At 36.5% G+C, this 23,209-nt stretch overlaps 1 protein-coding gene across 3 annotated transcripts in view; it reads left to right on the top strand.

Moving 5' to 3' along the window:
* LOC110462305 (exocyst complex component 4-like) overlaps window positions 1-13,835 on the top strand; it is a 41,345-nt gene extending 27,510 nt beyond the window's left edge. For all 3 annotated transcript variants that reach the window (XM_021516218.1, XM_021516217.1, XM_021516216.1), the window contains 11 exons: window positions 3,838-3,911; window positions 4,769-4,907; window positions 5,526-5,607; window positions 6,349-6,559; window positions 7,296-7,376; window positions 8,602-8,633; window positions 8,907-9,021; window positions 9,313-9,431; window positions 9,903-9,998; window positions 10,621-10,732; window positions 11,675-13,835. In XM_021516218.1, the coding sequence (XP_021371893.1) occupies window positions 3,838-3,911; window positions 4,769-4,907; window positions 5,526-5,607; window positions 6,349-6,559; window positions 7,296-7,376; window positions 8,602-8,633; window positions 8,907-9,021; window positions 9,313-9,431; window positions 9,903-9,998; window positions 10,621-10,732; window positions 11,675-11,845 (1,232 nt within the window). In that variant the 3' untranslated portion in view covers window positions 11,846-13,835. The remainder of the gene's footprint in view (window positions 1-3,837; window positions 3,912-4,768; window positions 4,908-5,525; window positions 5,608-6,348; window positions 6,560-7,295; window positions 7,377-8,601; window positions 8,634-8,906; window positions 9,022-9,312; window positions 9,432-9,902; window positions 9,999-10,620; window positions 10,733-11,674) is intronic.
* Window positions 13,836-23,209: the final 9,374 nt, after the last annotated feature.

Below are 23,209 nucleotides of genomic sequence, written 5' to 3'. Positions count from 1 at the left end.
ATCCAATATGGCCATCAAGGCCGCCATTTTGAAAAGCTATTTCAAACTTAAAGTCAAGTTCTGCTAGACTGATTGAACTGAAACTTGGTAGGAATGATCGACTTATGGTTCTGACAAAGTGTTGTTATTTTTCGGGTCAATAAAAAATCCAATATGGCCGACACGGCCGCCATTTTGAAAAAACAATTTAAAACTTTAAAACAATTTAAGTTCTAATAGGCTGATTAAAATGAAACTCGGTCTAGGAATGATCAGCTCATTGTCGGGACACTACCATCAACAAGGTAGCTCAATATGTTAGAGCTGTAGCACAGTAGAGTCGGGACACTACCATCAACAAGGGGGCTCAATCTGTTAGAACTGTAGCACAGTAGAGTCGGGACACTACCATCAACAAGGTAGATCAATCTGTTAGAGCTGTAGCACAGTAGAGTCGGGACACTTCCATCAACAAGGTAGCTCAATCTGTTAGAACTGTAGCACAGTAGAGTCGGGACACTACCATCAACAAGGTAGCTCAATCTGTTAGAACTGTAGCACAGTAGAGTCGGGACACTACCATCAACAAGGTAGCTCAATCTGTTAGAACTGTAGCACAGTTGAGTCGGGACACTACCATCAACAAGGTAGCTCAATCTGTTAGAACTGTAGCACAGTCAGGACACTACCATCAACAAGGTAGCTCAATCTGTTAGAGCTGTAGCACAGTAGAGTCGGGACACTACCATCAACAAGGGAGCTCAATCTGTTAGAACTGTGGCACAGTAGAGTCGGGACCCTACCATCAACAAGGTAGCTCAATCTGTTAGAAATGTAGCACAGTAGAGTCAGGACACTACCATCAACAAGGCAGCTCAATCTGTTAGAACTGTAGCACAGTAGAGTTGGGACACTACCATCAACAAGGTAGCTCAATCTGTTAGATCTGTAGCACAGTAGAGTCGGGGCACTATCATCAACAAGGGAGCTCAATCTGTTAGAACTGTGGCACAGTAGAGTCGGGACCCTACCATCAACAAGGTAGCTCAATCTGTTAGATCTGTAGCACAGTAGAGTCGGGGCACTATCATCAACAAGGGAGCTCAATCTGTTAGAACTGTGGCACAGTAGAGTCGGGACCCTACCATCAACAAGGTAGCTCAATCTGTTAGATCTGTAGCACAGTAGAGTCGGGACACTATCATCAACAAGGTAGCTCAATCTGTTAGAACTGAAGCACAGTCAGGACACTACCATCAACAAGGTAGCTCAGTCTGTTAGAACTGTAGCACAGTAGAGTCTGGACACTTCCATCAACAAGGTAGCTCAATCTGTTAGAACTGGGACACTATCATCAACAAGGTAGCTCAATCTGTTAGAACTGAAGCACAGTCAGGACACTACCATCAACAAGGTAGCTCAATCTGTTAGAACTGTGGCACAGTAGAGTCGTGACACCACCATCAACAAGGTAGCTCAATCTGTTAAAACTGTAGCACAGTAGAGTGGGGATACTACTATCAACAAGGTAGCTCAATCTGTTAGAGCTATACAGTAGAGTCGGGACACTACCATCAACAAGGTAGCTCAATCTGTTAGAGCTGTAGCACAGTAGACTCGGGACACTACTAGCAACAAGGTAGCTCAATCTGTTAGAGCTATACAGTAGAGGCGGGACACTACCATCAACAAGGAAGCTCAATCTGTTAGAGCTGTAGCACAGTAGACTCGGGACACTACTAGCAACAAGGTAGCTCAATCTGTTAGAACTGTAGCACAGTAGAGTTGGGACACTATATATACCATCAACAAGGTAGCTCAATCTGTTAGAACTGTAGCACAGTAGAGTCGGGACACTATCATCAACAAGGTAGCTCAGTCTGTTAGAGCTGTAGCTCAGTAGAGTCGGGACATTACCACCAACAAGATAGCTCAATCTGTTAAAGCTGTAGCACAGTAGAGTCGGAACACTACCATCAACAAGGTAGCTCAGTCTGTTAGAACTGTAGCACAGTAGAGTCGTGACACTACCATCAACAAGGTAGCTCAATCTGTTAGCACTGTAGCACAGTAGAGTCAGGACACTACCATCAACAAGGTAGCTAAATCTGTTAGAACTGTGGCACAGTAGAGTCGGGACACTACCATCAGCAAGGTAGCTCAGTCTGTTAGAGCTGTAGCACAGTAGAGTCGGGACACTACCACCAACAAGGTAGCTCAATCTGTTAGAGCTGTAGCACAGTAGAGTCGGGACACTATCATCAACAAGGTAGCTCAGTCTGTTAGAACTGTAGCACAGTAGAGTCATGACACTACCATTAACAAGGTAGCTCAATCTGTTAGAATTGTGGCACAGTAGAGTCGGGACACTACCATCAACAAGGTAGCTCAATCTGTTAGATCTATAGTACAGTAGAGTCGGGACACTATCAACAACAAGGTATCTCAATCTGTTAGCGCTGTAGCACAGTCGAGTCGGGACACTACCATCAACAAGGTAGCTCAGTCTGTTAGAACTGTAGCACAGTAGAGTCATGACACTACCATTAACAAGGTAGCTCAATCTGTTAGAACTATAGTACAGTAGAGTCGGGACACTACCATCAACAAGGTAGCTCAATCTGTTAGAACTGTGGCACAGTAGAGTCAGGACAACACTACCATCAACAAGGTAGCTCAGTCTGTTAGAACTGTAGCACAGTAGAGTCGGGACACTACCATCAACAAGTTAGCTCAATCTGTTAGAACTGTAGCACAGTAGAGTCGGGATACTACCATCAACAAGGTAGCTCAATCTGTCAGATCTATAGTACAGTAGAGTCGGGACACTACCATCAACAAGGTATCTCAATCTGTTAGAACTGTAGCACAGTCGAGTCGGGACACTACCATCAACAAGGTAGCTCAATCTGTCAGATCTATAGTACAGTAGAGTCGGGACACTACCATCAACAAGTTAGCTCAATCTGTTAGAACTGTAGCACAGTAGAGTCGGGACACTATATATACCATCAACAAGGTAGCTCAATCTGTTAGAGCGATAGTTTAGCAGTCTGAAGTTCAGGGTTCAAATCTGGGTCTAGCCCTGCGGTGTTGTTTTACACTCAGAACACTGTTGTTGACTACATTTTGTATATGTCATCTTTATCATTTCTGATGTAAGTCCCACACGGTACGGTTTTCTTTTCAAAAATGATTTATAAATACTATAGTCATGCTGGAAAAAATGTGTCCAATACTTTGATGAGCATTTTGGTAGTGGTACATCTCACTATATCTGTCTGTCAGAGTATCCCAATAAGTCATATCAGTTGTTACCATTCTTCTGCTTTCACCCTCGATTTGGTTTGGATGAAACTTCACACTAGTGACCCTGTTTCAGAGTCCTATAGCAGAGGTCAAAGTCACCGTTACTAGATGGTTTATCATTGCCCACCATCCTTATTTTATGTCAGGTTTTGATGAGACTCTATCTATTGTTCAGTACATGATACTTCAGACAAGTCAAAGGTCACTGTTACTATAAATAGAACATGTCTGTCATCACTTTACTGCCCTCAAACTCTATAATGTACTTAAACTACATTGAAAAGTTTGCAGTTCACACAGGCCATGAACCAAAGGTCATTCTCACACTGTTATTATAAATAGAAAATGGTTTTCATGTCATAGTTGTCGGCTGGATAACCGATCAAATTACTCAGTAGTGAAGCAGATAAGTAAATAATGAGAAGGATTTTGTAGTTTCTAGTACATGTAAATGAATAAAAAAATACACTTTATAATTTGCATGTTTGCCGTTATAAATATGTGATGATTTATTTGCATTTCAGATTCATTGTTTCTTTGTCATTTCAGGCTTTGACTCTCTACGTCACGTCGTTGATCACAAAACACAAAGAGATCTTGGTGTTTCTCGGCCCTTACTTACAGTGAGTTGTCTTCCTTTACTAATGATGGTTTTAAGTGCCTACCTTGAACTTGATTGAAGTACAAACAGGTAATGTCCTATTATATTAGGGGACACACTTTCAGAGTGCTATAAGACATACTTTAAGATGTCATAATTACAAAATAAAATACAATTTTTGTCTCGCCGCCACAAAGTGGAAGCAAGACTTAGGTGTTGCTTTTCCGGCGATGGAGGCAACATGAAGTTTTTGTGTTAAAGTTAGTTTCTCTGAAAGCATAAGTGCTACACCAACCAAACTTGGACCATAGATGCATCCTAGGTAGTACATCTCAACTCATGCATTAAATGCTGGATGCGGCATACCTTTCATGGTCGATAGACTTTGTCAGCATCTCCGAGATCAATCAACATTAAGTTTTTGCGTTTAAGTTAGTTTCTCTGAAAGTATAAGTGCTAGATCAACCAAACTTTCACCATAGATGCATCTTAGGTAGTACATCTCAACCCATGCATCAAATGCTGGATACGGCCTACCTTTTCCGGTCCATTGACTTTGTCAGCATTTCCATCAACATTAAGTTTTTGCGTTTAACTTAGTTTCTCTTATATGTTGATTGATTTTCTAAGTTGGTTATAGGCAAAACATATCAATCCAAATGGCTTGTCTAATAATTCCTGTGTATTGCTAAGGATGTATGCTGCCATTATGTTGATTGAATGTGAACAGGGTAGACACTCCAATTACTCTTTCAATTAGGCGGAAAGGCTCAAACAATTCTGGTTTTGAATTGGTATGTTTATTTTGTGATTATACAAAGTTATACAATTTTATAACAAAAGGCATATAAATAATTCAAAATTATAATTGATTTCCAGAGCACTGTAATTGTGGATAAGAACATACAGGACTTACAGGAGTTAATGCAAGATCTGCCAACATATGCTGACCAATTTCTCAACATGATCTGTAACATACTGAAGGATTACAGAGACACATGTCACACAGCATACAGGGGTAAGTCACAGACACACCTGTCAGACATCATACAGGGGTACTTAGTCACAGACACACCTGTCATACAGCATGCAGGGGTAAGTCACAGACCCACCTGTCACACAGCATACAGGGGTAAGTCACATACACACCTGTCAGACATCATACAGGGGTACTTAGTCACAGACACACCTGTCACACAGCATACAGGGGTACTTAGTCATAGACACACAGCATACAGGGGTAAGTCACAGACACACCTGTCAGACATCATACAGGGGTACCTAGTCACAGACATACCTAGCTTGCCACACAGCATACAGGGGTAAGTCACATACACACCTGTCACACAGCATACAGGGGTAAGCCACATACACACAGCATACAGGGGTAAGTCACAGACACACCTGTCAGACATCATACAGGGGTACTTAGTCACAGACACGCATGTCACACAGCATACAGGGGTACTTAGTCACAGACACGCATGTCACACAGCATACAGGGGTACTTAGTCACAGACACACCTGTCACACGGCAAATGAGCTTTACTTCATTCAGAGTGACAGGGATATGTTAAATTATTGTAACTTGTAGGTACATTGTTTATATTTCTTTGTTACCATTGGCGACCTGTAGGTATGGTTCAGTATGATGCGGATGAGAAGCGAATGATCAGTGCTATGTGGGCTAAGGATGAAGACATCAGCAGGTTTCTCAGGTAAAGTCAGCTGGTTACAATGGGGTAATATGATCATAACAATATCCGACAAGTTATAATCCTAGATTTACAGAATGTCATTCTGTCAGTTTATCTGTAATTAATTGCTTTCTGAATAAAGATGTGAAAAGTTACTAGATTTGGTGAATATGTTTATTAAATAGCAATAACCAACTATTAGATTTATATGCAATACTTGAAACTTTTGCATATTTAACAATTATCCTAAACTCTTTCAAAATCTTTACTTACCAAATTTTATGAATTTATTTAAGGATGGGAAGTGTCATAGTAAATACCTATTCATATAAATTCTTCTCACTTCTTTTCAGAATTGATCATCTGTCAATTTGTATTTCTGAACATTATTTTTAAATGTCATAGTTTCAATTACACTAATGTTTAACAAGATAACATGTGTGCTCTATCCACTAGACAAGACATGTAATATACGGAATATTAGATGAAACTTACTGTAAATGCTCTAGATATTCTTTAAATATTCTACTTTAATTTGTATGTTATTCTGTGTTTGTGTGGATAATATAAACGTGTACAATGTTGAATTTATGGTTTTGACATTACAACTGTAGATTGTGTTATTTATATAAAGTTCATCATGTTGATTTTCCAAATCCAGTTGACTAAGAAAATACCCCTGTAACAGAAATAAGCCTGTATATGTTTATATATAAAGTGATATTGTCTGTTCATTCTCTGTGGTTATTTCTGTTTTCACAGGTCCTTGCCAAGTTGGCAGGTTCTGCAGCCAATGGAGGGCCAGGACATGAACCAGGCGATGTGTTCAGAGGAGGAGATGAGGACCCTGAACTCTAAGGAGGTGAACATCCTCATTAGTAACCTGTCTTCATCAGACTCTATGATCCCTCAGCAGGAGATCATCACAGACGCCACACAGATGAGGACCATTGCTAACTACCATCAGAGTCTCGTATGTAAAACTCCACTTGTTAATCATATATACTAGCTGATTTTATGTTTTCCAGGCAAGAATTGTGAAATGTTCCATCTTAACCATCGTTATTATCCGCCCTGTCCTCTTTTGTCCCCTCCCGACTAGGTGACATCGCACTTAAAATTTCATACAAAGGTCAAATATGAGAAAACTTTGAATTAGTTTGTATTTTAGGGTTCTAAGGTCAAGGCTAAGGTCACTGTTACTATTTATAGATATGTCAACCACTTATTACCAGTTCAGTGACATCCCACTAGCAACTTCATTTCTTTACAGATTTTTGATGAAACTATATACTACAAAGTTCAAGTAAGGATCCGGAATACCTCATATAATTTTAAATTTTTCTAAGATTATGGATAGTGTTTTCTCCCGATTTGAAAAAAATAGGGGGGTGGGCGGATTTGGTTGTGTGTTACAGGCTGAATATATAAACTTATCAGAGGATGTACACAATATCCCTTCAGGAGAAAAACAATGTGTATTTACTGTGGATAATTGAATTTTTGTGATTGTACTTCAGATGTCGTAAAATTTGAATTTAAATTCAGTGTAATCCATTACTGTTTAAAGGTAATTGAACTCTCACTCATGACAAGTTAATTGATGAAAGACACATATTATCATGATCAGTCAAATTCATGTCTTACAAATGACTGAACTAGGAGTCTGTTAACCTTTAAGTTTGACCCCTTTGTGTTTGTATTTACAGGAGTGGTTCACAGGTAGACTAGGACACTTTGCCCAATCACTTTCCTCCAAGTCAGACAAACATGGCACCCAGAAATCATCAGTAAGTCTTGTGTTAGAATCTTACAGAAACAATATGATAAACAACAAAGACAAGGTACCAGAATTGAGAATGAATTTTATGATGACAAAGCAATGACATTTTTCACCAAGTGAAGGCAACATATAGGGATTACAACATTGGTGTCATTGTCCACACAAAAATTTCATTGCAATAATTACTCACTTATATATTGCGTTGATTGGATGAATTGTATATCTATGTACTGTCAAGTGCTTTAGAGAGGCTTATTGTAGCTAAAAAAAATAAAAAAAATATATATATATTTTCTCATTTTTCGCAATGATTTTCTTATGCTACCTGCTCAATACATAATTTAACTAGCTTAACCAGGTATTTTCTTTCATTTCTAATTAATGTCTTTGGTACAGAACGTGGCAAATATGAGTTCCTTTGCTTACTAAGCAGTTGTATTTTTGTAAACTGTCTATAATTTGTATAGAATCAGGTCTAATGACTATTGATGGTAACCAGGTCATTTTCTCCCCGAGGTTACAACTGGTCCAGACCAAAAGTGATCTGCACCTGGGTACTTGCAACAGTTCTTCTAATTATGTTGAAAAATGTATCTCTAAAATGGGTCCTAGATATATACAAATGGGTTATGTATCTTTGGTCTTAGTTGTCTGTATGTGAAATGTGATAAAGGAAAAGTGAATGTTAAAAGTTTGTTTCGTCACAAGTTCGATTAAAAGAGTAGTGTAAATATAACTCAAATCTTCAGTATATGTTTATGATGCGTCTGCACTGGTATAGGAATTTTAAAGTTCACATTGTGCTTTTTGTGGTCACTCCTCATATTTCACATTCTGATGATTCTGTAAGGAGCTACTTGTAAGTTATTTACAATGACCAATATAGCGAAACTTGCTATAATATAATATTGTAATATTCTATTTGCCTGAGAAAAGTATTATAATACCCTATATATTATAATGAGCGATCAAGCTGTTTTCAATCGTTTTTAGGTTGTATAAACCGGAAGTGAGATGCCCTTATAAGTATTTGACATAGATAGATGTGGAAACATGGAAAGATATCAATACGAATTGATACTGTAATGATTGAAATGAATTGTTAATTGTTATTCATATCAGTGTGTTGAAAAAATTCAAGAAAATTGCATTTTGCCGTCGTAATAATCTGTGTGTAAATTCTACTTTCTCGTTAATGTATCCTTTTAAACTTTGTAACTTAACTGTTTCAGAAATATCCTCCAGTATCCCACAAAGCATTAGAGTAAGTACCATGACAATACTATACAGCTGTCAGTACAGTAAAACCGTGTACATGTGGTCACTTTCAACTGACTCTATCTCAGAGGAAGTACCATTTCTAAATAGTTTTGTTTAAAAGAAAAATGCCTTGCCAGTGATGTTCATAATAATATATATATATATTATATACATTAGATAATTTAAAGTTATCACTTATCTTTTTTTTTGTAACTTTGCATCTGTTTCAGTTGCCAGTAATAAATACATATTTATATATATATATACATAATTGCAGGTCACTGAACACACTGGAGAAAGATTTCCAGGACCTGGCTGAAATTTGTCTGCTATTGTTACACTTAGAGGTCAGAGTTCACTGCTTCTACTACCTGGAATTAGTTGCCAGAAAGGTAAGTACAGTAAAGATAACACAACTCTAAAGTGTGCCTGTAATATACCTGGAAGTGATTTCTGGAAGCTAAAGGTAAATACTGTTTTATAGGTGGCCCTCTGTCTTGGTAACCATCAAATTCTAGATAATGCTCAAATTAAAATGTCCCCTTATTTGGTGAAACTAACTAAAATGATCAGCTTAACATTTTAAAACATGAAATGTAACACATGTAGATATTGAATATTTTCATTATGAAATTGCTGTGTACTATGTAGTCAGAGATTATTATTTTGGGACATTGTTTCAGTCCAACTATGCGGGACCTATTGATGACCTTGACCCGGATTCTAATGTCTTGAAGTTGAACAAAGATCTGACTGCGATGGAGGAGGTGTTATCACAGAGCCTGCAGCCAAATAAGTTTAAGTCAGTAGATATTATAATTATATCCCAGTACAATGTTCTTTCCAATTACATTACACATCAAAAAATATTTTTAAGTCATTTACATGTCTTTGTCCATACACTTCATAGATATTTAATTTTGTGGTATCTTTAGTGACTACGAATATAGCGAATTTAATCAACCGCAAAAATTACCAACCATGCAGAATTTGCAAGCAGTACACTTACTGTATTTATAGTTTATGTACATGTTATTTCTTTTATACAATTTTCTTATCATGTGTACATATTATAAATCTCCTGTCAGTGTCATGTATTATACAATATGTAGATAATTAACTCCTTCACCCCTGAAATTTCATAATAAACTATTCCAACCTTTGAATTGGAAGAGTTCAAATGTGTCTTCAGGGGTAAATGAGTTAACATTGCATTCACGTGATTGGTACATTTTGTTTTCTTTTGTTTTAAAGCTACTTATTTTCTGTTCAGATACATTTTTGAAGGCCTTGGTTTCTTGGTGGCCTCCATATTGATGAACAGTATACAATTTTTACCGAAGATTAATGAGAATGGCATTAAGAAGATGTAAGTGGACCTAGCTAATGATCTGTAACTAGTAGAGTGGAACCTTGATAATTAGAGCTCTGGTATTCAAGTAATCTAAAGTCCAGATTTATTCTTTAATTTTTTATGGTAAATTTGCAAAAAATATATATTCTAAGTAATATTTGAAAATCAAATTTATCCAGAATGTTTTGGAATTTTGTAAGATTATAATTATTATATAGCAGCAGTTTTTGTGTACCGGTATTTCCAAATCAAACAGAAAATTACCACATGAAAATCGTTCAGCGTATCTTACATAAAACTCATAGTTACAGCAACAACGCATTGAGTATAATACATACTGTAGCTCAGATTGACAAAAACTGTATTGAGTAGAATTAAGGAATTGTTTGATTGATAACATAGTTATAACTATATATTTGAAATTTCTAATACAGTTTTTGGAAGTTGAAGTCAGCAATTTGACCTTAACTCCTAAGAGGTTGAAATAAAAGGATAGAAATTTAAATGAAGTAGTTCAAGTTAATGTTTTACAAAGATTCACCCATATAATAAAGATCTATTAGAATTTTGATAAATCAGCCATCATTCACAATTATATTTGTATATACTCATGTAAGATGTTGTTTCTGTGTGACAGGTGCCGGAATCTGTTTGCTATTCAACAAAACCTGACCAACATATCCATGTCCCGGGAGACTGACCTTGACATGGCCCGCCAGTACTACGAGCTTCTCTACTTGAACCAAGATGTATGTTGTGAGATAAAGCAATCAACAAACAGTATTTGCAACTTTGGAACCAGGGGTGGAAGTGGTGGAAATTTGTCGATTGTAACCTTCTAAAAGATTATTTCTCTTCAAGGGCTTGATAAATTTAAACCAAATATAGCACTTACATCAGGTGTACAAAAGAATCAAATGTGTGAATGAAGGCTGTTATCCTCTTCTGGTGAGAGGTGGGGCCCAAATGTAAAAGCAGGCTATTTAATCTTCAAAAGTAGACTTCTCTTAAAGAACTGCACAGATGTGTAGCATATTTGGTCCCAAAAATGGGAATTTATGGCATTTTGTTTCAAAATTCTATTCCTCTTAAATGGCTGCACAGATTGTAAACCTCTCTTGGGCCAAGTTTTGGTGCAACGCTATATTTTGGCCTACACACACAGCTCTGCCCCTAGGGTCTTATTCCCTAGGTCATAATATTGAAACAGTGGAGGTCATTATATAACCATATTTATAAAAAAAGTCACTGGCTCAACATAGTAACATGATCACATTCATGCCAACAGGATTTTGCCTTAGGGATCTCCCACCACTCCTGGGAACTTAGTCACAGAAATCCCCACCCTATAACCATTGAAGTATTGAATCTAGTTTTGTCAGTTTCATCAAATGATGAGTTGAGTAAGTCTCAAAACAAACTTCAGGAACTGAAGAAAGTAAGAGCTTGAAATTTAGTATTGCTGAATTTAGATTTTGAAATAAAAATACAATCCCCATGAAGATAATTACCAAAAGAGAAAGAAAGTAAAGTTCCAGTATTAACTCTTTGTTACCATATTTTAAAAAACCCAGATAACTCTGAATAAAATTAATATCTGAAATATTGCGGATGAATCAGGTGTTGATAGGTTATGACCAGTAACGCTTTCATTTGTACAAGTTTTTCATGGCGTACATGATTTTTTGTAGGACATCCTAACTGCCATAGCTGAAAAGGGTGCCCAGTTTACCTATACAGAGTACTGCCAACTTATCCAGCTATACCACCGGAGCCATCCAGGGGGAGACCCTAACCAGCTCGACAAACGGATGCAGAGGCTAAGGGAGATAATCGAGAAGGGACAGAACGGAGTTGCCTGAAACCAGCCATCTTGTGCAAAACATGTTTAATCATGTTAGCAAAAGAACATCAAGATTATAATAAACTGCACATCAGAAAAAGAAAATTTAGATTAAACGGCCAATTAGTGTTGTGTTGCAAAGCTACCACACTTAAACAATGGTAAGTCCTTGGAACTTGGATATGGAAAACAGTCGAATGGATACAATATGAAATGGTCGAATTTCAGATGAACCAATGTCCTATGAAATCGGTTCACAAACAAGGGAGGCAAAGATGAAATATTTGTCTTTCAATGAGAAAAAAAGGAGTAAACACTAGCTTTGTTTTCAAGAGAAGACAAGTTATTTTGGTGTGACCAGAGGTGGGGTAATGGAAATAAAGCTGTAATTAATTGTAATGAATCAAATGTGATAAGTTTAATACAAAAGTGTGAATGAAATTGCCATTACAAATATGCATTATTTGTAATGGGAATTTCATTCACACTTTTGTAACTTAGTTCATAATCCAGTTACATTTCCATGTAAATGAATCCATGCCTGGGTGTCTCCGAAGATGGTGTGTCTCCCTTTTATAGGATGCGATATGAAAGATAACCAGGGGAAAGATACAAACATTCCCAAACCAGATTCGCCAAGGGTCTACACAGTTACAGAGAGACAATGGGAGGTTCTCCTTTTGTTATGTATAAAGAAATTTCTCACCTATGATTTGCTTTTATAAAGAGAAAGATCTAGATAAACTCAATGTCGTGTTCTGTAGAAATTCTAGATATATTCCTGAACTGTGAGACGAAAAGTTTGAAGTTCACTTAATTTTGCTAAAATGTGCTTTTAATATTTCATAATATCACACAATACACAATAAATTGCTGGATATTTTCAACGATTGCTTGTAGCATGTCACACTTACTTTCATTCCAATACTTATTCTAGAAATGTGTTGTTAACTTAAACCTAGAATTTTACCATGTAATCCACTGAAACAGACACACAGACATTGGCTACCTTATACTTTATAAATGTGATGCTGTGTAAGAGTAGACTACATTCGAAACACTTTCACCACTATTTCGTTCAAAAGTAAAGTGATTTTGTCAATGTGTACATTCTTGTGTACCTCATATGTCATCACTAAAATAACAAGATCTGATTCTTAGTGTGGAACTCTTCAGGCAAAAAAAGATACATTTGACAAAAAAGTAGCATGTATCCTTAATTGATAATACTTATAATAGCACATCTCGTGTCAAAGTTGATGATACTGATTTTAGTGCATCACTTATCTTGCCATCGCAATCATGAAACCTAAATCTTTTCCTTAAAATCATGATACTTGCTGATTTGAAATCTGTCCATGTGTCAAAATTTCTGAACAAAGGGAGATAATTCTGCTACTATTGATGTTTGTACAGATATACTTATTTAGACCACAGGAACTGTCCTCATCTGATTATATCATAGGTGTATTGACAGACGAGGCTAGTACCGGTGTTTGGACAGGTTTCAGGTGTATGATGAAATCAAATGTGTTACAAAGTAACATAGTTTAAACATCACCATTTTGGCTTATGCTTTCATCTTTTTATCTTAAAATGGAGTATGTTAGATTCAAATTTCTGAGAATCATTGATAGCCTTGTGTGTATTGTCCCTATTCAATGATAAACAAAAATGGAAATATCAAGTAAACTTTCTTATAAATCAGTGCCAACAGGAATAGCTGGCTTCCTTTTTCAAATTATGTATTTATGCTTTCTGTTCAAAAATTTCTTCATTTTTGTAAGGAAGTATAAGAAAATGGCTATGAACAGTAGGTCAACACTGAAACAAATTCTGAAGTTGGCTGCATTATTTTGCTGTACATTGTCATTTTGTGTTTGTGTACACTGGTGCTTTAAGTGCAATATTTGATATTGAGTCATACCGAGTCAGTATGTTTTTGTGATATGTGAGATTTTATTTATATGAATTCAATTTTGTCTGCATAAATAAATGTATGAAACAAACTGTTTTTTAGTTATCCTTTGTCAGAGCATATACTGTCATACTTCTGTCTGTCCTTCTGTGTGGATTTTTCAGGCTAGTGTTTTACTAATTTACATGAAAATTCACACAAGTTCTCCTGACATCAATCTCTTCAGATCATTTTAATTGGTCAAATTTAAAGCTACATAATCTGTACATGACCATGGAAAAGTCAGCTTTTCCACACATTCTCTTGACTAAAACTTGAGACCAAATTTCATGAAACTTCACACAATTATTTCAGACATCCATCTCTGGAGACTGGTGGAAGGTCAAGTCAAGTGTGAGGCCTCTTTCCCTAAGGCACATCACTTACATATGACTCGGACCACTCATTCCCTTAGTTGACGAATCTCCAATGAGGTCAACTCCTCTTAGGACACAATCCCTCATAAGGCACATCTTTTAGAGGACATTATATTCCCTCGAAGACAAATCCTTTCAGGGGACACATTCCCATAGAATGCATATCCCCACAAAGGACACGTCCCCTTCAGTAGGGCACATTTATCAGAGGACAAGTCCCCTCTAAGGCAACATCTCGCAGCGGATGCATCTGCTAGATATCTCAAGATATTTTCAGTGGATTAACTTCAAACTTCATAGAAAAGTTAATAACCATGAGAGCTTAGATGTTTTGGATAACTACCATTATCTGTCTGTAATTTACCAAGTTATGTCCCTTTATTCAATTGCCAATATGGTATCCAATTAATCAGTGGAGTGAGTGCAATCACAATATTATATCCCCATGATTAATATAGTTATTCCCCTTGGCTCATTAATGCACTACTACATGCATTCCATGGTATTTGTGTTGCATTATTTCTTCTTTTTCATCAATTACTCGCAAATATTTCATATAAATTCAACGTGGGTATTATCTACTTCCTTGCAGTAACCTTGTTTCATTCTGAAATAAAAAATTAATGTGCATCATGGATCCTGTTCTTTATAAATCAGTGTATTGACTATTTGTATACAATTATTCACAGATACCTTTATATATTTTTGTTAATGACATTGACATCAAGGAAAATATGTCACACATCCTGGTAATACCACTCAGCTCATTTCCAATACAGGATCTTCCGAAATTTTTGACACATGACTTAGATATCAATAGCATTAAAAACTACCAGTTTGTGAATTGGTGTCATTTTAATGTTGTAGGATGTCCCGACTTTGAATGCATATTCATTATCAGTTTGCTAAATTCTATTGCCTATCAAATACTGATTTGTGTGTCCAACATGGTTTTAAAATTCAATTTATTTCAAATTAAAGATGGTGGTTGTTTAAATTTGATTTATAAGGAGAGTATCCAGGAAGTTAAAAAAGAATATTCATACCTAGTGCCTACAAAAAACATATTTATTCTATTTGAAAAAATAAACAATTTGAATATTTGCCTCATTTTAATTTACTACATTGTTTAAAAATGTGTATACACTTTTCCTACTGTATTAGTGGGATAGGGTCCCTAAAGTAGGTATCAATGAATTGGTACTACACCTAACCATAATCAACACCGTTTCAAAATGCTTAGTACACTGCTGTATGTTATTGTATGCGACTATTTCTTCACTGCAGCATCAGTGTTGTGTTTGAGCCTTGTATGTATGGATCACCTGATGTCACCTGACAATATATAACTACACTATGTACCTGTCTTGTGAGCATACTATAGTGGCAATGGATTTCATAATGGACAATATAATACTTCTTAATCTGATATATGTAAAAGAAAACTTCATATTAACAAAGCCACTGATACGTAGAAAATATGTTATATTCAGCATCCGCAACAAAACTATTGATGCAGTAACATCGATGTAGCACTTACGGCTACCAAGATATCATCCTGATATTCCAGTAGTTACACTCCCTTACGCTCTCTGCACACCTGGAATATGTCATAGCAAAATCGAAGACTCAGTGTGTGCAAGCTTGTGGATGAGACAAGAAGACTAGTTTGATCCTTGGATGTACATCAAAATAATATCGCGGTCGCGTAACGGTAAAATTGGCCGGCTTTGAAGTCTGGTGTCGCTCCTCTGTGATCTTCAAAGGACAGGCACTAGTCTAGCGATTGGTCAGTTTTTTTTACCTGTGACCATTCAAATAGCTAACTGCGTGCCTACAATTTTGCCATGACATATTCAAGGGGTTCAGAGTACGAAAGTGAGCGTAGCCTCTGGAGTATCAAGGATGACAAAGATATGGATTGAACAATGCCTCTTAACCAGCTTGATACGCACGGATAAACCCCGTTTATGTCTTCCATAAACTTTCATGACTTCGTTGAGCGGGAGATAGATACAAATAAAACTTAAATCTTACATTATCAAGATGTCTTATATGCTGTATAAGATACCTTCTATAACTTTATGAAATACAGGACTTCACCCAGGCGACCGGGGTCCGATTCCCCGATCGGACGTGAAAAGGTATGGGGTGATCTGCCCGAACACGTGGGTTTTCTCCGGGTACTCCGGTTTCCTCCTAGAGTGATTAATGTAAGCTGTAAAAACCTGTTTCATAATTGCTGTAATATAAACAAAGTTCAATGAATCAAGTTGGCTTGTCATATTAAGCTGATATCGAGCTATTACGAATCCAATCATTATAGAATACGTCTAGCATGTCAGCTTACAATGGTCCACGTACCAGGAACCTGTAAAGCTCGTTATAATGCCCTATTGTCCTATATGGGGCAAAGTATCTCCCCTAATGACCGTACTAGATTAGTCAGACATCGTCCAGGACGGACATGTCCAGCTCGTACAACATATTTTCTTCCCATGCACCATTTACATCAACAAACATACCTTTCTCTACAAGACAATTCTATATCTGTTCTATTATTTGGTCGTTTTATGAAATGTTAAAAATTATCAAACAACTGCCAGTTTTTCAATAGTGAACATTTGTGAATTTAGCGTTTTAAGAGAAATTTCTCCGTGTACTAAACACGTATACCTAGAGGCGTTCGTATCCACTGTTATGACGTAGGCTGTCTCTAGCTGTCATTCTTTTGACACAACCGACAAAGTTATAACTTTAATTGAAAATATATATTTTCGATAAAGCGACAACCCATGACTAGTCCCTAGGGCCGGTCATCCTGAATGAATGCATCTATCTCTTCATGCCCGGTAACTGTATATATGGTTATAGTTTTAAAGTGGCAGATGGTTTTAAAGCCCCTGTGCTTATTCTGATAGCATCCTTATGTTCGTCCCAGCAATTGACCAACGAATTTGTTACAGCTATAATTGGACTTAAACTAAGGTGTTCGGAGTAGTTTTACATGTTTAAGGGGTTGAGATCAACTTTCGGTAAAAGAAAATGCCACCCCAATGATGATAAAATTACTCTTAAATATCATCCGAAAGTTGATATAAACCCCTGAAACATGTAACATTACTCTGAACATCTTAGTTAAGGTCCAAATATATGACTGTAGTAAATTCACAGGTCCCTGTGTTATGGGGTACAGATTTTCCATCTTAAAGGGGCTAAGTCCTCAGGGGTAGGACTGGAATCGGTGTCAATTATATCTTCACTTATGTAGTTGTAAATCCATATTTTGGCTCAGGACCTAAGTCTTTAGAGCGTCAGCCCCATCGTTAGTACATTTGTGAATCTATCGCCTAAGGATGCTTCCCATTTAATTTGGTTAAAATCTGTCCAGCGGTTTAGAGGGAAAAGAACACGATTGAAGACGTTTTTGGCGGACTGACGGACTATGAACGGAAGACGGACGCCGAGGTACGACATTCAAAATACATCTGTGTTTGGTGGTGTGCACACTTTTTAGTGAAAAAACAAATCTAACGCCAAAGTAAGGTGGTGATATTGATCGAAGACTTTCGTTTTGAACGATCCAGTATGACACGAGGCGTCTATGGGAATTTGTTGAGGAATGGGAACATTCTAAGATCTGAAATCGATCAATCACTTTACAGTATGATTGACAAGAAAAACCTAGCATTAGTCATCAGCTGAATTAATTTTCTGTTACATACGGTGAGTAGCTTGTATGTGAAACGCGTAAAATTGTAAATCATGCGTGTAGGAATTATACAGACGGCAGCAGCCCGTAGACGGGTCTTCTCATGTTTCACTCTCCAGAAGATGTAAACAGAACTGTCGAAGTCTTAATAGATCAACCGATGAATCAGGGTTTTCGTAGTTATAAGTAGGAATGGGGAAGGCTCTGTCAGTGGAAAATCTTCCTTGCGTATTAGAGTTTAATGTGACAATGTCACCTGCACAAAAAAAAACATGGACCCGATATTTGGTTGTTTTTTTGTTGTTATAATTTTTTTTAGTTTTCAAGTCTTTCTTCCACAATAAAAATATATTTAACATGACATAATCATCGTCATCTTCATTATTATTATCATCATCATAACACCATCAACATCATAACAATAAAATGACAGCATCTTTACATCTTTACACTTGGTCATCATACACATCCTCACTATCATCATGACCTCATCATTTACATTACAATCATCATATAATGATAATGAGAGAGAGACAGAGACAGAGACAGACAGACAGACAGATATATAGACAGACACACAGAGACAGACAGACAGACAGATATATAGACAGACACACAGACAGAGACAGACAGACAGACAGTTTGTTTTATATGGAGCTAAACATGCGCTTTCAGTCTTAGGGACAAAACCAGTAAAAGTTACACAAAGTATTTACAATGAGACAACTATAATTCGAGAATAGGTTTCCATTTTCTCCAGTTAAGATCAAATTGCCTTTTAACAGGCTAAATTTTACTTTGATTTATGAATTGTTGCGCAAGAAAATTATCTTTGATAACATTGATAAGTGCATTGAGATTCAAAGAGTTGCTGAGACATCTAGTACTGTCTTTATTATGGACCTGCTAATTTGTTACAGCTATATTTGGACCTAAACTAATATGTTCAGAGTATTTTTAAACGTTTCAGGGGTTTAGATCCACTTTCGGTAAACATGCTACCTCCAATTATGATATATACCATTTTAACGAAAGTCGATCTAAACCCCTAAAACATATAAAAATTACTCTAATCACCGTAGTTTAGGCCAAAATATAGGTGTAACAAATTAGCAGGTCCCTGTGACACAAACGAGCTGATTGTTGCAACGTAGCACTCATTTATCAGAAATCTCTTCAACAAAACAGTCGGTGTGATAGCAGTTTATGGGACAAATCAGGCCACACGTTTGCTGGATATCCCTCCGCGACTATATAGCTAGCCATTGAGAGCATGGACAGACGGATGTATATCTTCTCTGTCAATTGCGAACCTAGCTACCAGTTTTCGAGAATAATGAGCTTTACCATTGCCACTGAACTAGATTTTGACCGAAAGGATAAAACTAAAACGGACAATTTATCTTTTTTTCCGTAGTACAATAAAAAATAAGCTGATAGAAGAGGAGAATGGAACGTTACATATATTTCTGGTTCTTTTTTAAATGTTTCATCAAAATTTTGTGGATACATTTATTTTCAATATTTCATCAATATTGATGAAAAGCATAGTACTTAACGATATTTTTCATGAATGCAAAGCAAGATTTCTGATCTTTTTTTTTATAAATGTAAAACAAAATAAAGTTCTTTTTTACTATTCATTGCTCATTAACTCGTTTACTCATTAAATAGACAAAACATGCTTCTGAATTAAACGAGAAACATCTTAGCAACATTTGGTATTGATCCATCAATAACAATCATCAGCTGGGTCTGTACTACGTGCTGTTTGATATTGCATTTACTTCTGTATCTTGGTTTGACCCTGACCTTTGACATCAAATACCAAAAGGTCCTGTCGTTTTTCCTTCCTGCTAGGACAGCCAAGATACGAAGGGTAAGATCCGTGCAATCATTCATTCTAAAGTAAGAATCTTGACAAAGAGATATATTCAAGTAAATGGGACTTCAACTTTGACCTTGGAGAACAACGCTAAAATCGACATCGCTCTTTCTCCTTTCTGGGGCAACCGACAGACCAGGTTAAATATCTGAGCAATTATTCGTTCTGAAATGAGCATCTGAATTAATCATTCGTTGTGAGAAATTATTTTGTCAGTAACAGTGACCTTGAACTTTAACAGACCACGGCCAAATTCAATAGGATTCTTTCTCTTTCCGATGTGTATTTGATAATTTGTAATGGAGTAAGGATCCGGTAACCTTGACAGTTGGCGAACTACGCTCCAAAACAATTGGATTTTCCATAATTGTTGTATTTGGCGCGTTTTTGTTACAGTAATAGCAGGGCTGCTACATGCCATTTCCAAATCATGACATTTCAAATATAAAAACGGCCTTAGAGCCTGTTGTCGTGAGGTGTTGCTGTTATGAAGACATAACACTTAAAGAAACAACTAATTCGTCGTAAACTGTTCCTTGATCCCCAAACCTATTGCGGTTATTAAGATCACAGGCTTCGGTAGAGTACATATCGAAAGGTCAAGTATTGCTTTTGTAACAGTACTACTACAGCAATGTGTTGATAAAGAATTAATTTATTGGGGAACAAAAGCTGGTTTACGATTGATGCGCAACAGTACACATTTAATAAACAATACAAAGGGATATTGACAGCACAGATGCCTGATACGTGTACTTATATACATCAATAACACAGAGACTTGATACGTTTACTTATATACAGTAATGGCACAGGGACCTGATACGTTTACATATATACAACAATGACACAGGGACCTGATACGTTAACTTATATACAGCAATGACACAGGGACCTGATACGTTTCCTTATATACAGCAATGACACAGGGACATGATACGTTTACTTATATACAGCAATGCCACAGGGACCTGATACGGTAACTTATATACAACAATGACACAGGGACCTGATACGTTTACTTATATACAGCAATGACACAGGGACCTGATACTTTTACTTATATACAGCAATGACACAGGGACCTGATACTTTTACATATATACAACAATGACACAGGGACCTGATACGTTAACTTATATACAGCAATGACACAGGGACCTCATACGTTTACTTATAAACAGCAATGACACAGGGACCTGATACGTTTACTTATATACAGCAATGACACAGGGACCTTATACGTTTACTTATATACAGTAATGACATAGGGACCTATTACGTTTTCTTATATACAGTAATGACACAGGGACCTGATACGTTTACTTATATACAGCTCTAACACAGGTACCTGATAAGTTTACATATATACAACAATGACACAGGGACCTGATACGTTAACTTATATACAGCAATGACACAGGGATCTGATACGTTTACTTAGATACAGCAATGTCACAGGGACCTGATACGTTTACTTATATACAGTAATGACACAGGGACCTGATACGTTAACTTATATACTGCGTGTAAACAGGGACCTGATACGTTTACTTATATACAACAATGACATAGGGACCTGATACGTTTACTTTTATACAACAATGACACACGGACCTGATAGTTTACTTATATACAACAATGACACAGGGATCTGATAAGTTTACTTATATACAGCAATGCCACAGGTATGTATCTGATACGTTTTCTTATATACAACAATGACACACGGACCTGATACTTTTACTTATATACAACAATGACAAACGGACCTGATAGTTTACTTATATACAACAATCACACAGGTATCTGATAAGTTTACTTATATACAACAATCACACAGGTATCTGATAAGTTTACTTATATACAACAACGACACAGGGATCTGATACGTTTAATTATATACAACAATGACACAGGGACCTGATACGTTAACTTATATACAGCAATGACACAGGTATGTATATGATACGTTTACTTATATACATTAATGACACAGGGACCTGATACGTTAACTTATATACAGCAATGACACAGGTATGTATCTGATACGTTTTCTTATATACAACAATGACACACGGACCTGACATGTTTACTTATATACATCAATGACACACGGACCTGATAGTCTACTTATATACAACAATGACACAGGGCCCTGATACGTTAACTTATATACAACAATGACACACGGACCTGTTAGTTTACTTATATACAACAATGCCACAGGGATCTGATACGTTTAATTATATACAACAATGACACAGGGCCCTGATACGTTAACTTATATACAGCAATGACACACGGACATGATACGTTTACTTATATACAACAATAACACAGGGATCTGATACGTTTAATTATATACAACAATGACACAGGGGCCTGATAAGTTTACTTATATACAGCAATGACACAGGGACCTGATAGTTTACTTATATACAACAATCACACAGGTATCTGATAAGTTTACTTATATACAGCAATGACACACGGACCTGATATGTTAATGACACAGGGACCTGATACGTTAACTTATATACAGCAATGACACAGGGACCTCATACGTTAACTTATATACTGCGTGTAAACAGGGACCTGATACGTTTACTTATACACAGTAATGACACAGGGACCTGATACGTTAACTTATATACAGCAATGACACAGGGACCTGATATGTTTACTTATATACAGTAATGACACAGGGACCTGATACTTTTACATATATACAACAATGACACAGGGATCTTATGCGTTTACTTATATACAACAATAAAACAGGGATCTGATTTGTTTACTTATATACAACAATGTCATAGGGACCTGATACGTTTACTTATCTACAACAATAACACAGGGATCTGATACGTTTAATTATATACAACAATGACACAGGGACCTGAGATGTTTACTTATATACAACAATTACACACGGACCTGATACGTTTACTAATATACAACAATAACACAGGGATCTGATACGTTTAATTATATACAACAATGACACAGGGATCTGATATGTTTACTTATATACAGCAATGACACACGGACCTGATAGGTTTACTTATATACAACAATGGCACAAGGATCTGATAAGTTTACTCAATGACACACGGACCTGATATGTTTACTTATATACAACAATGGCACAAGGATCTGATAGTTTACTTATATACAACAATCACACAGGTATCTGATAAGTTTACTTATATACAACAATGACACACGGACATGATACGTGTACTTATATACAACAATGGCACAAGGATCTGATACGTTTAATTATATACATCTGATGCGTTAACTTATATTCAGCAATGACACAGGGACCTGATACGTTTACTTATATACAACAATGACACAGGGATCTGATTTGTTTACTTATATACAACAATGACACAGGGATCTGATTTGTTTACTTATATACAACAATGACACAGGTATCTGAT

Source organism: Mizuhopecten yessoensis, unplaced genomic scaffold (assembly GCF_002113885.1).
Source record: "Mizuhopecten yessoensis strain PY_sf001 unplaced genomic scaffold, ASM211388v2 scaffold10771, whole genome shotgun sequence".
In the NCBI taxonomy this organism is placed as follows: domain Eukaryota; kingdom Metazoa; phylum Mollusca; class Bivalvia; order Pectinida; family Pectinidae; genus Mizuhopecten; species Mizuhopecten yessoensis.
This window is presented reverse-complemented; position numbering and strand designations above follow the sequence as displayed.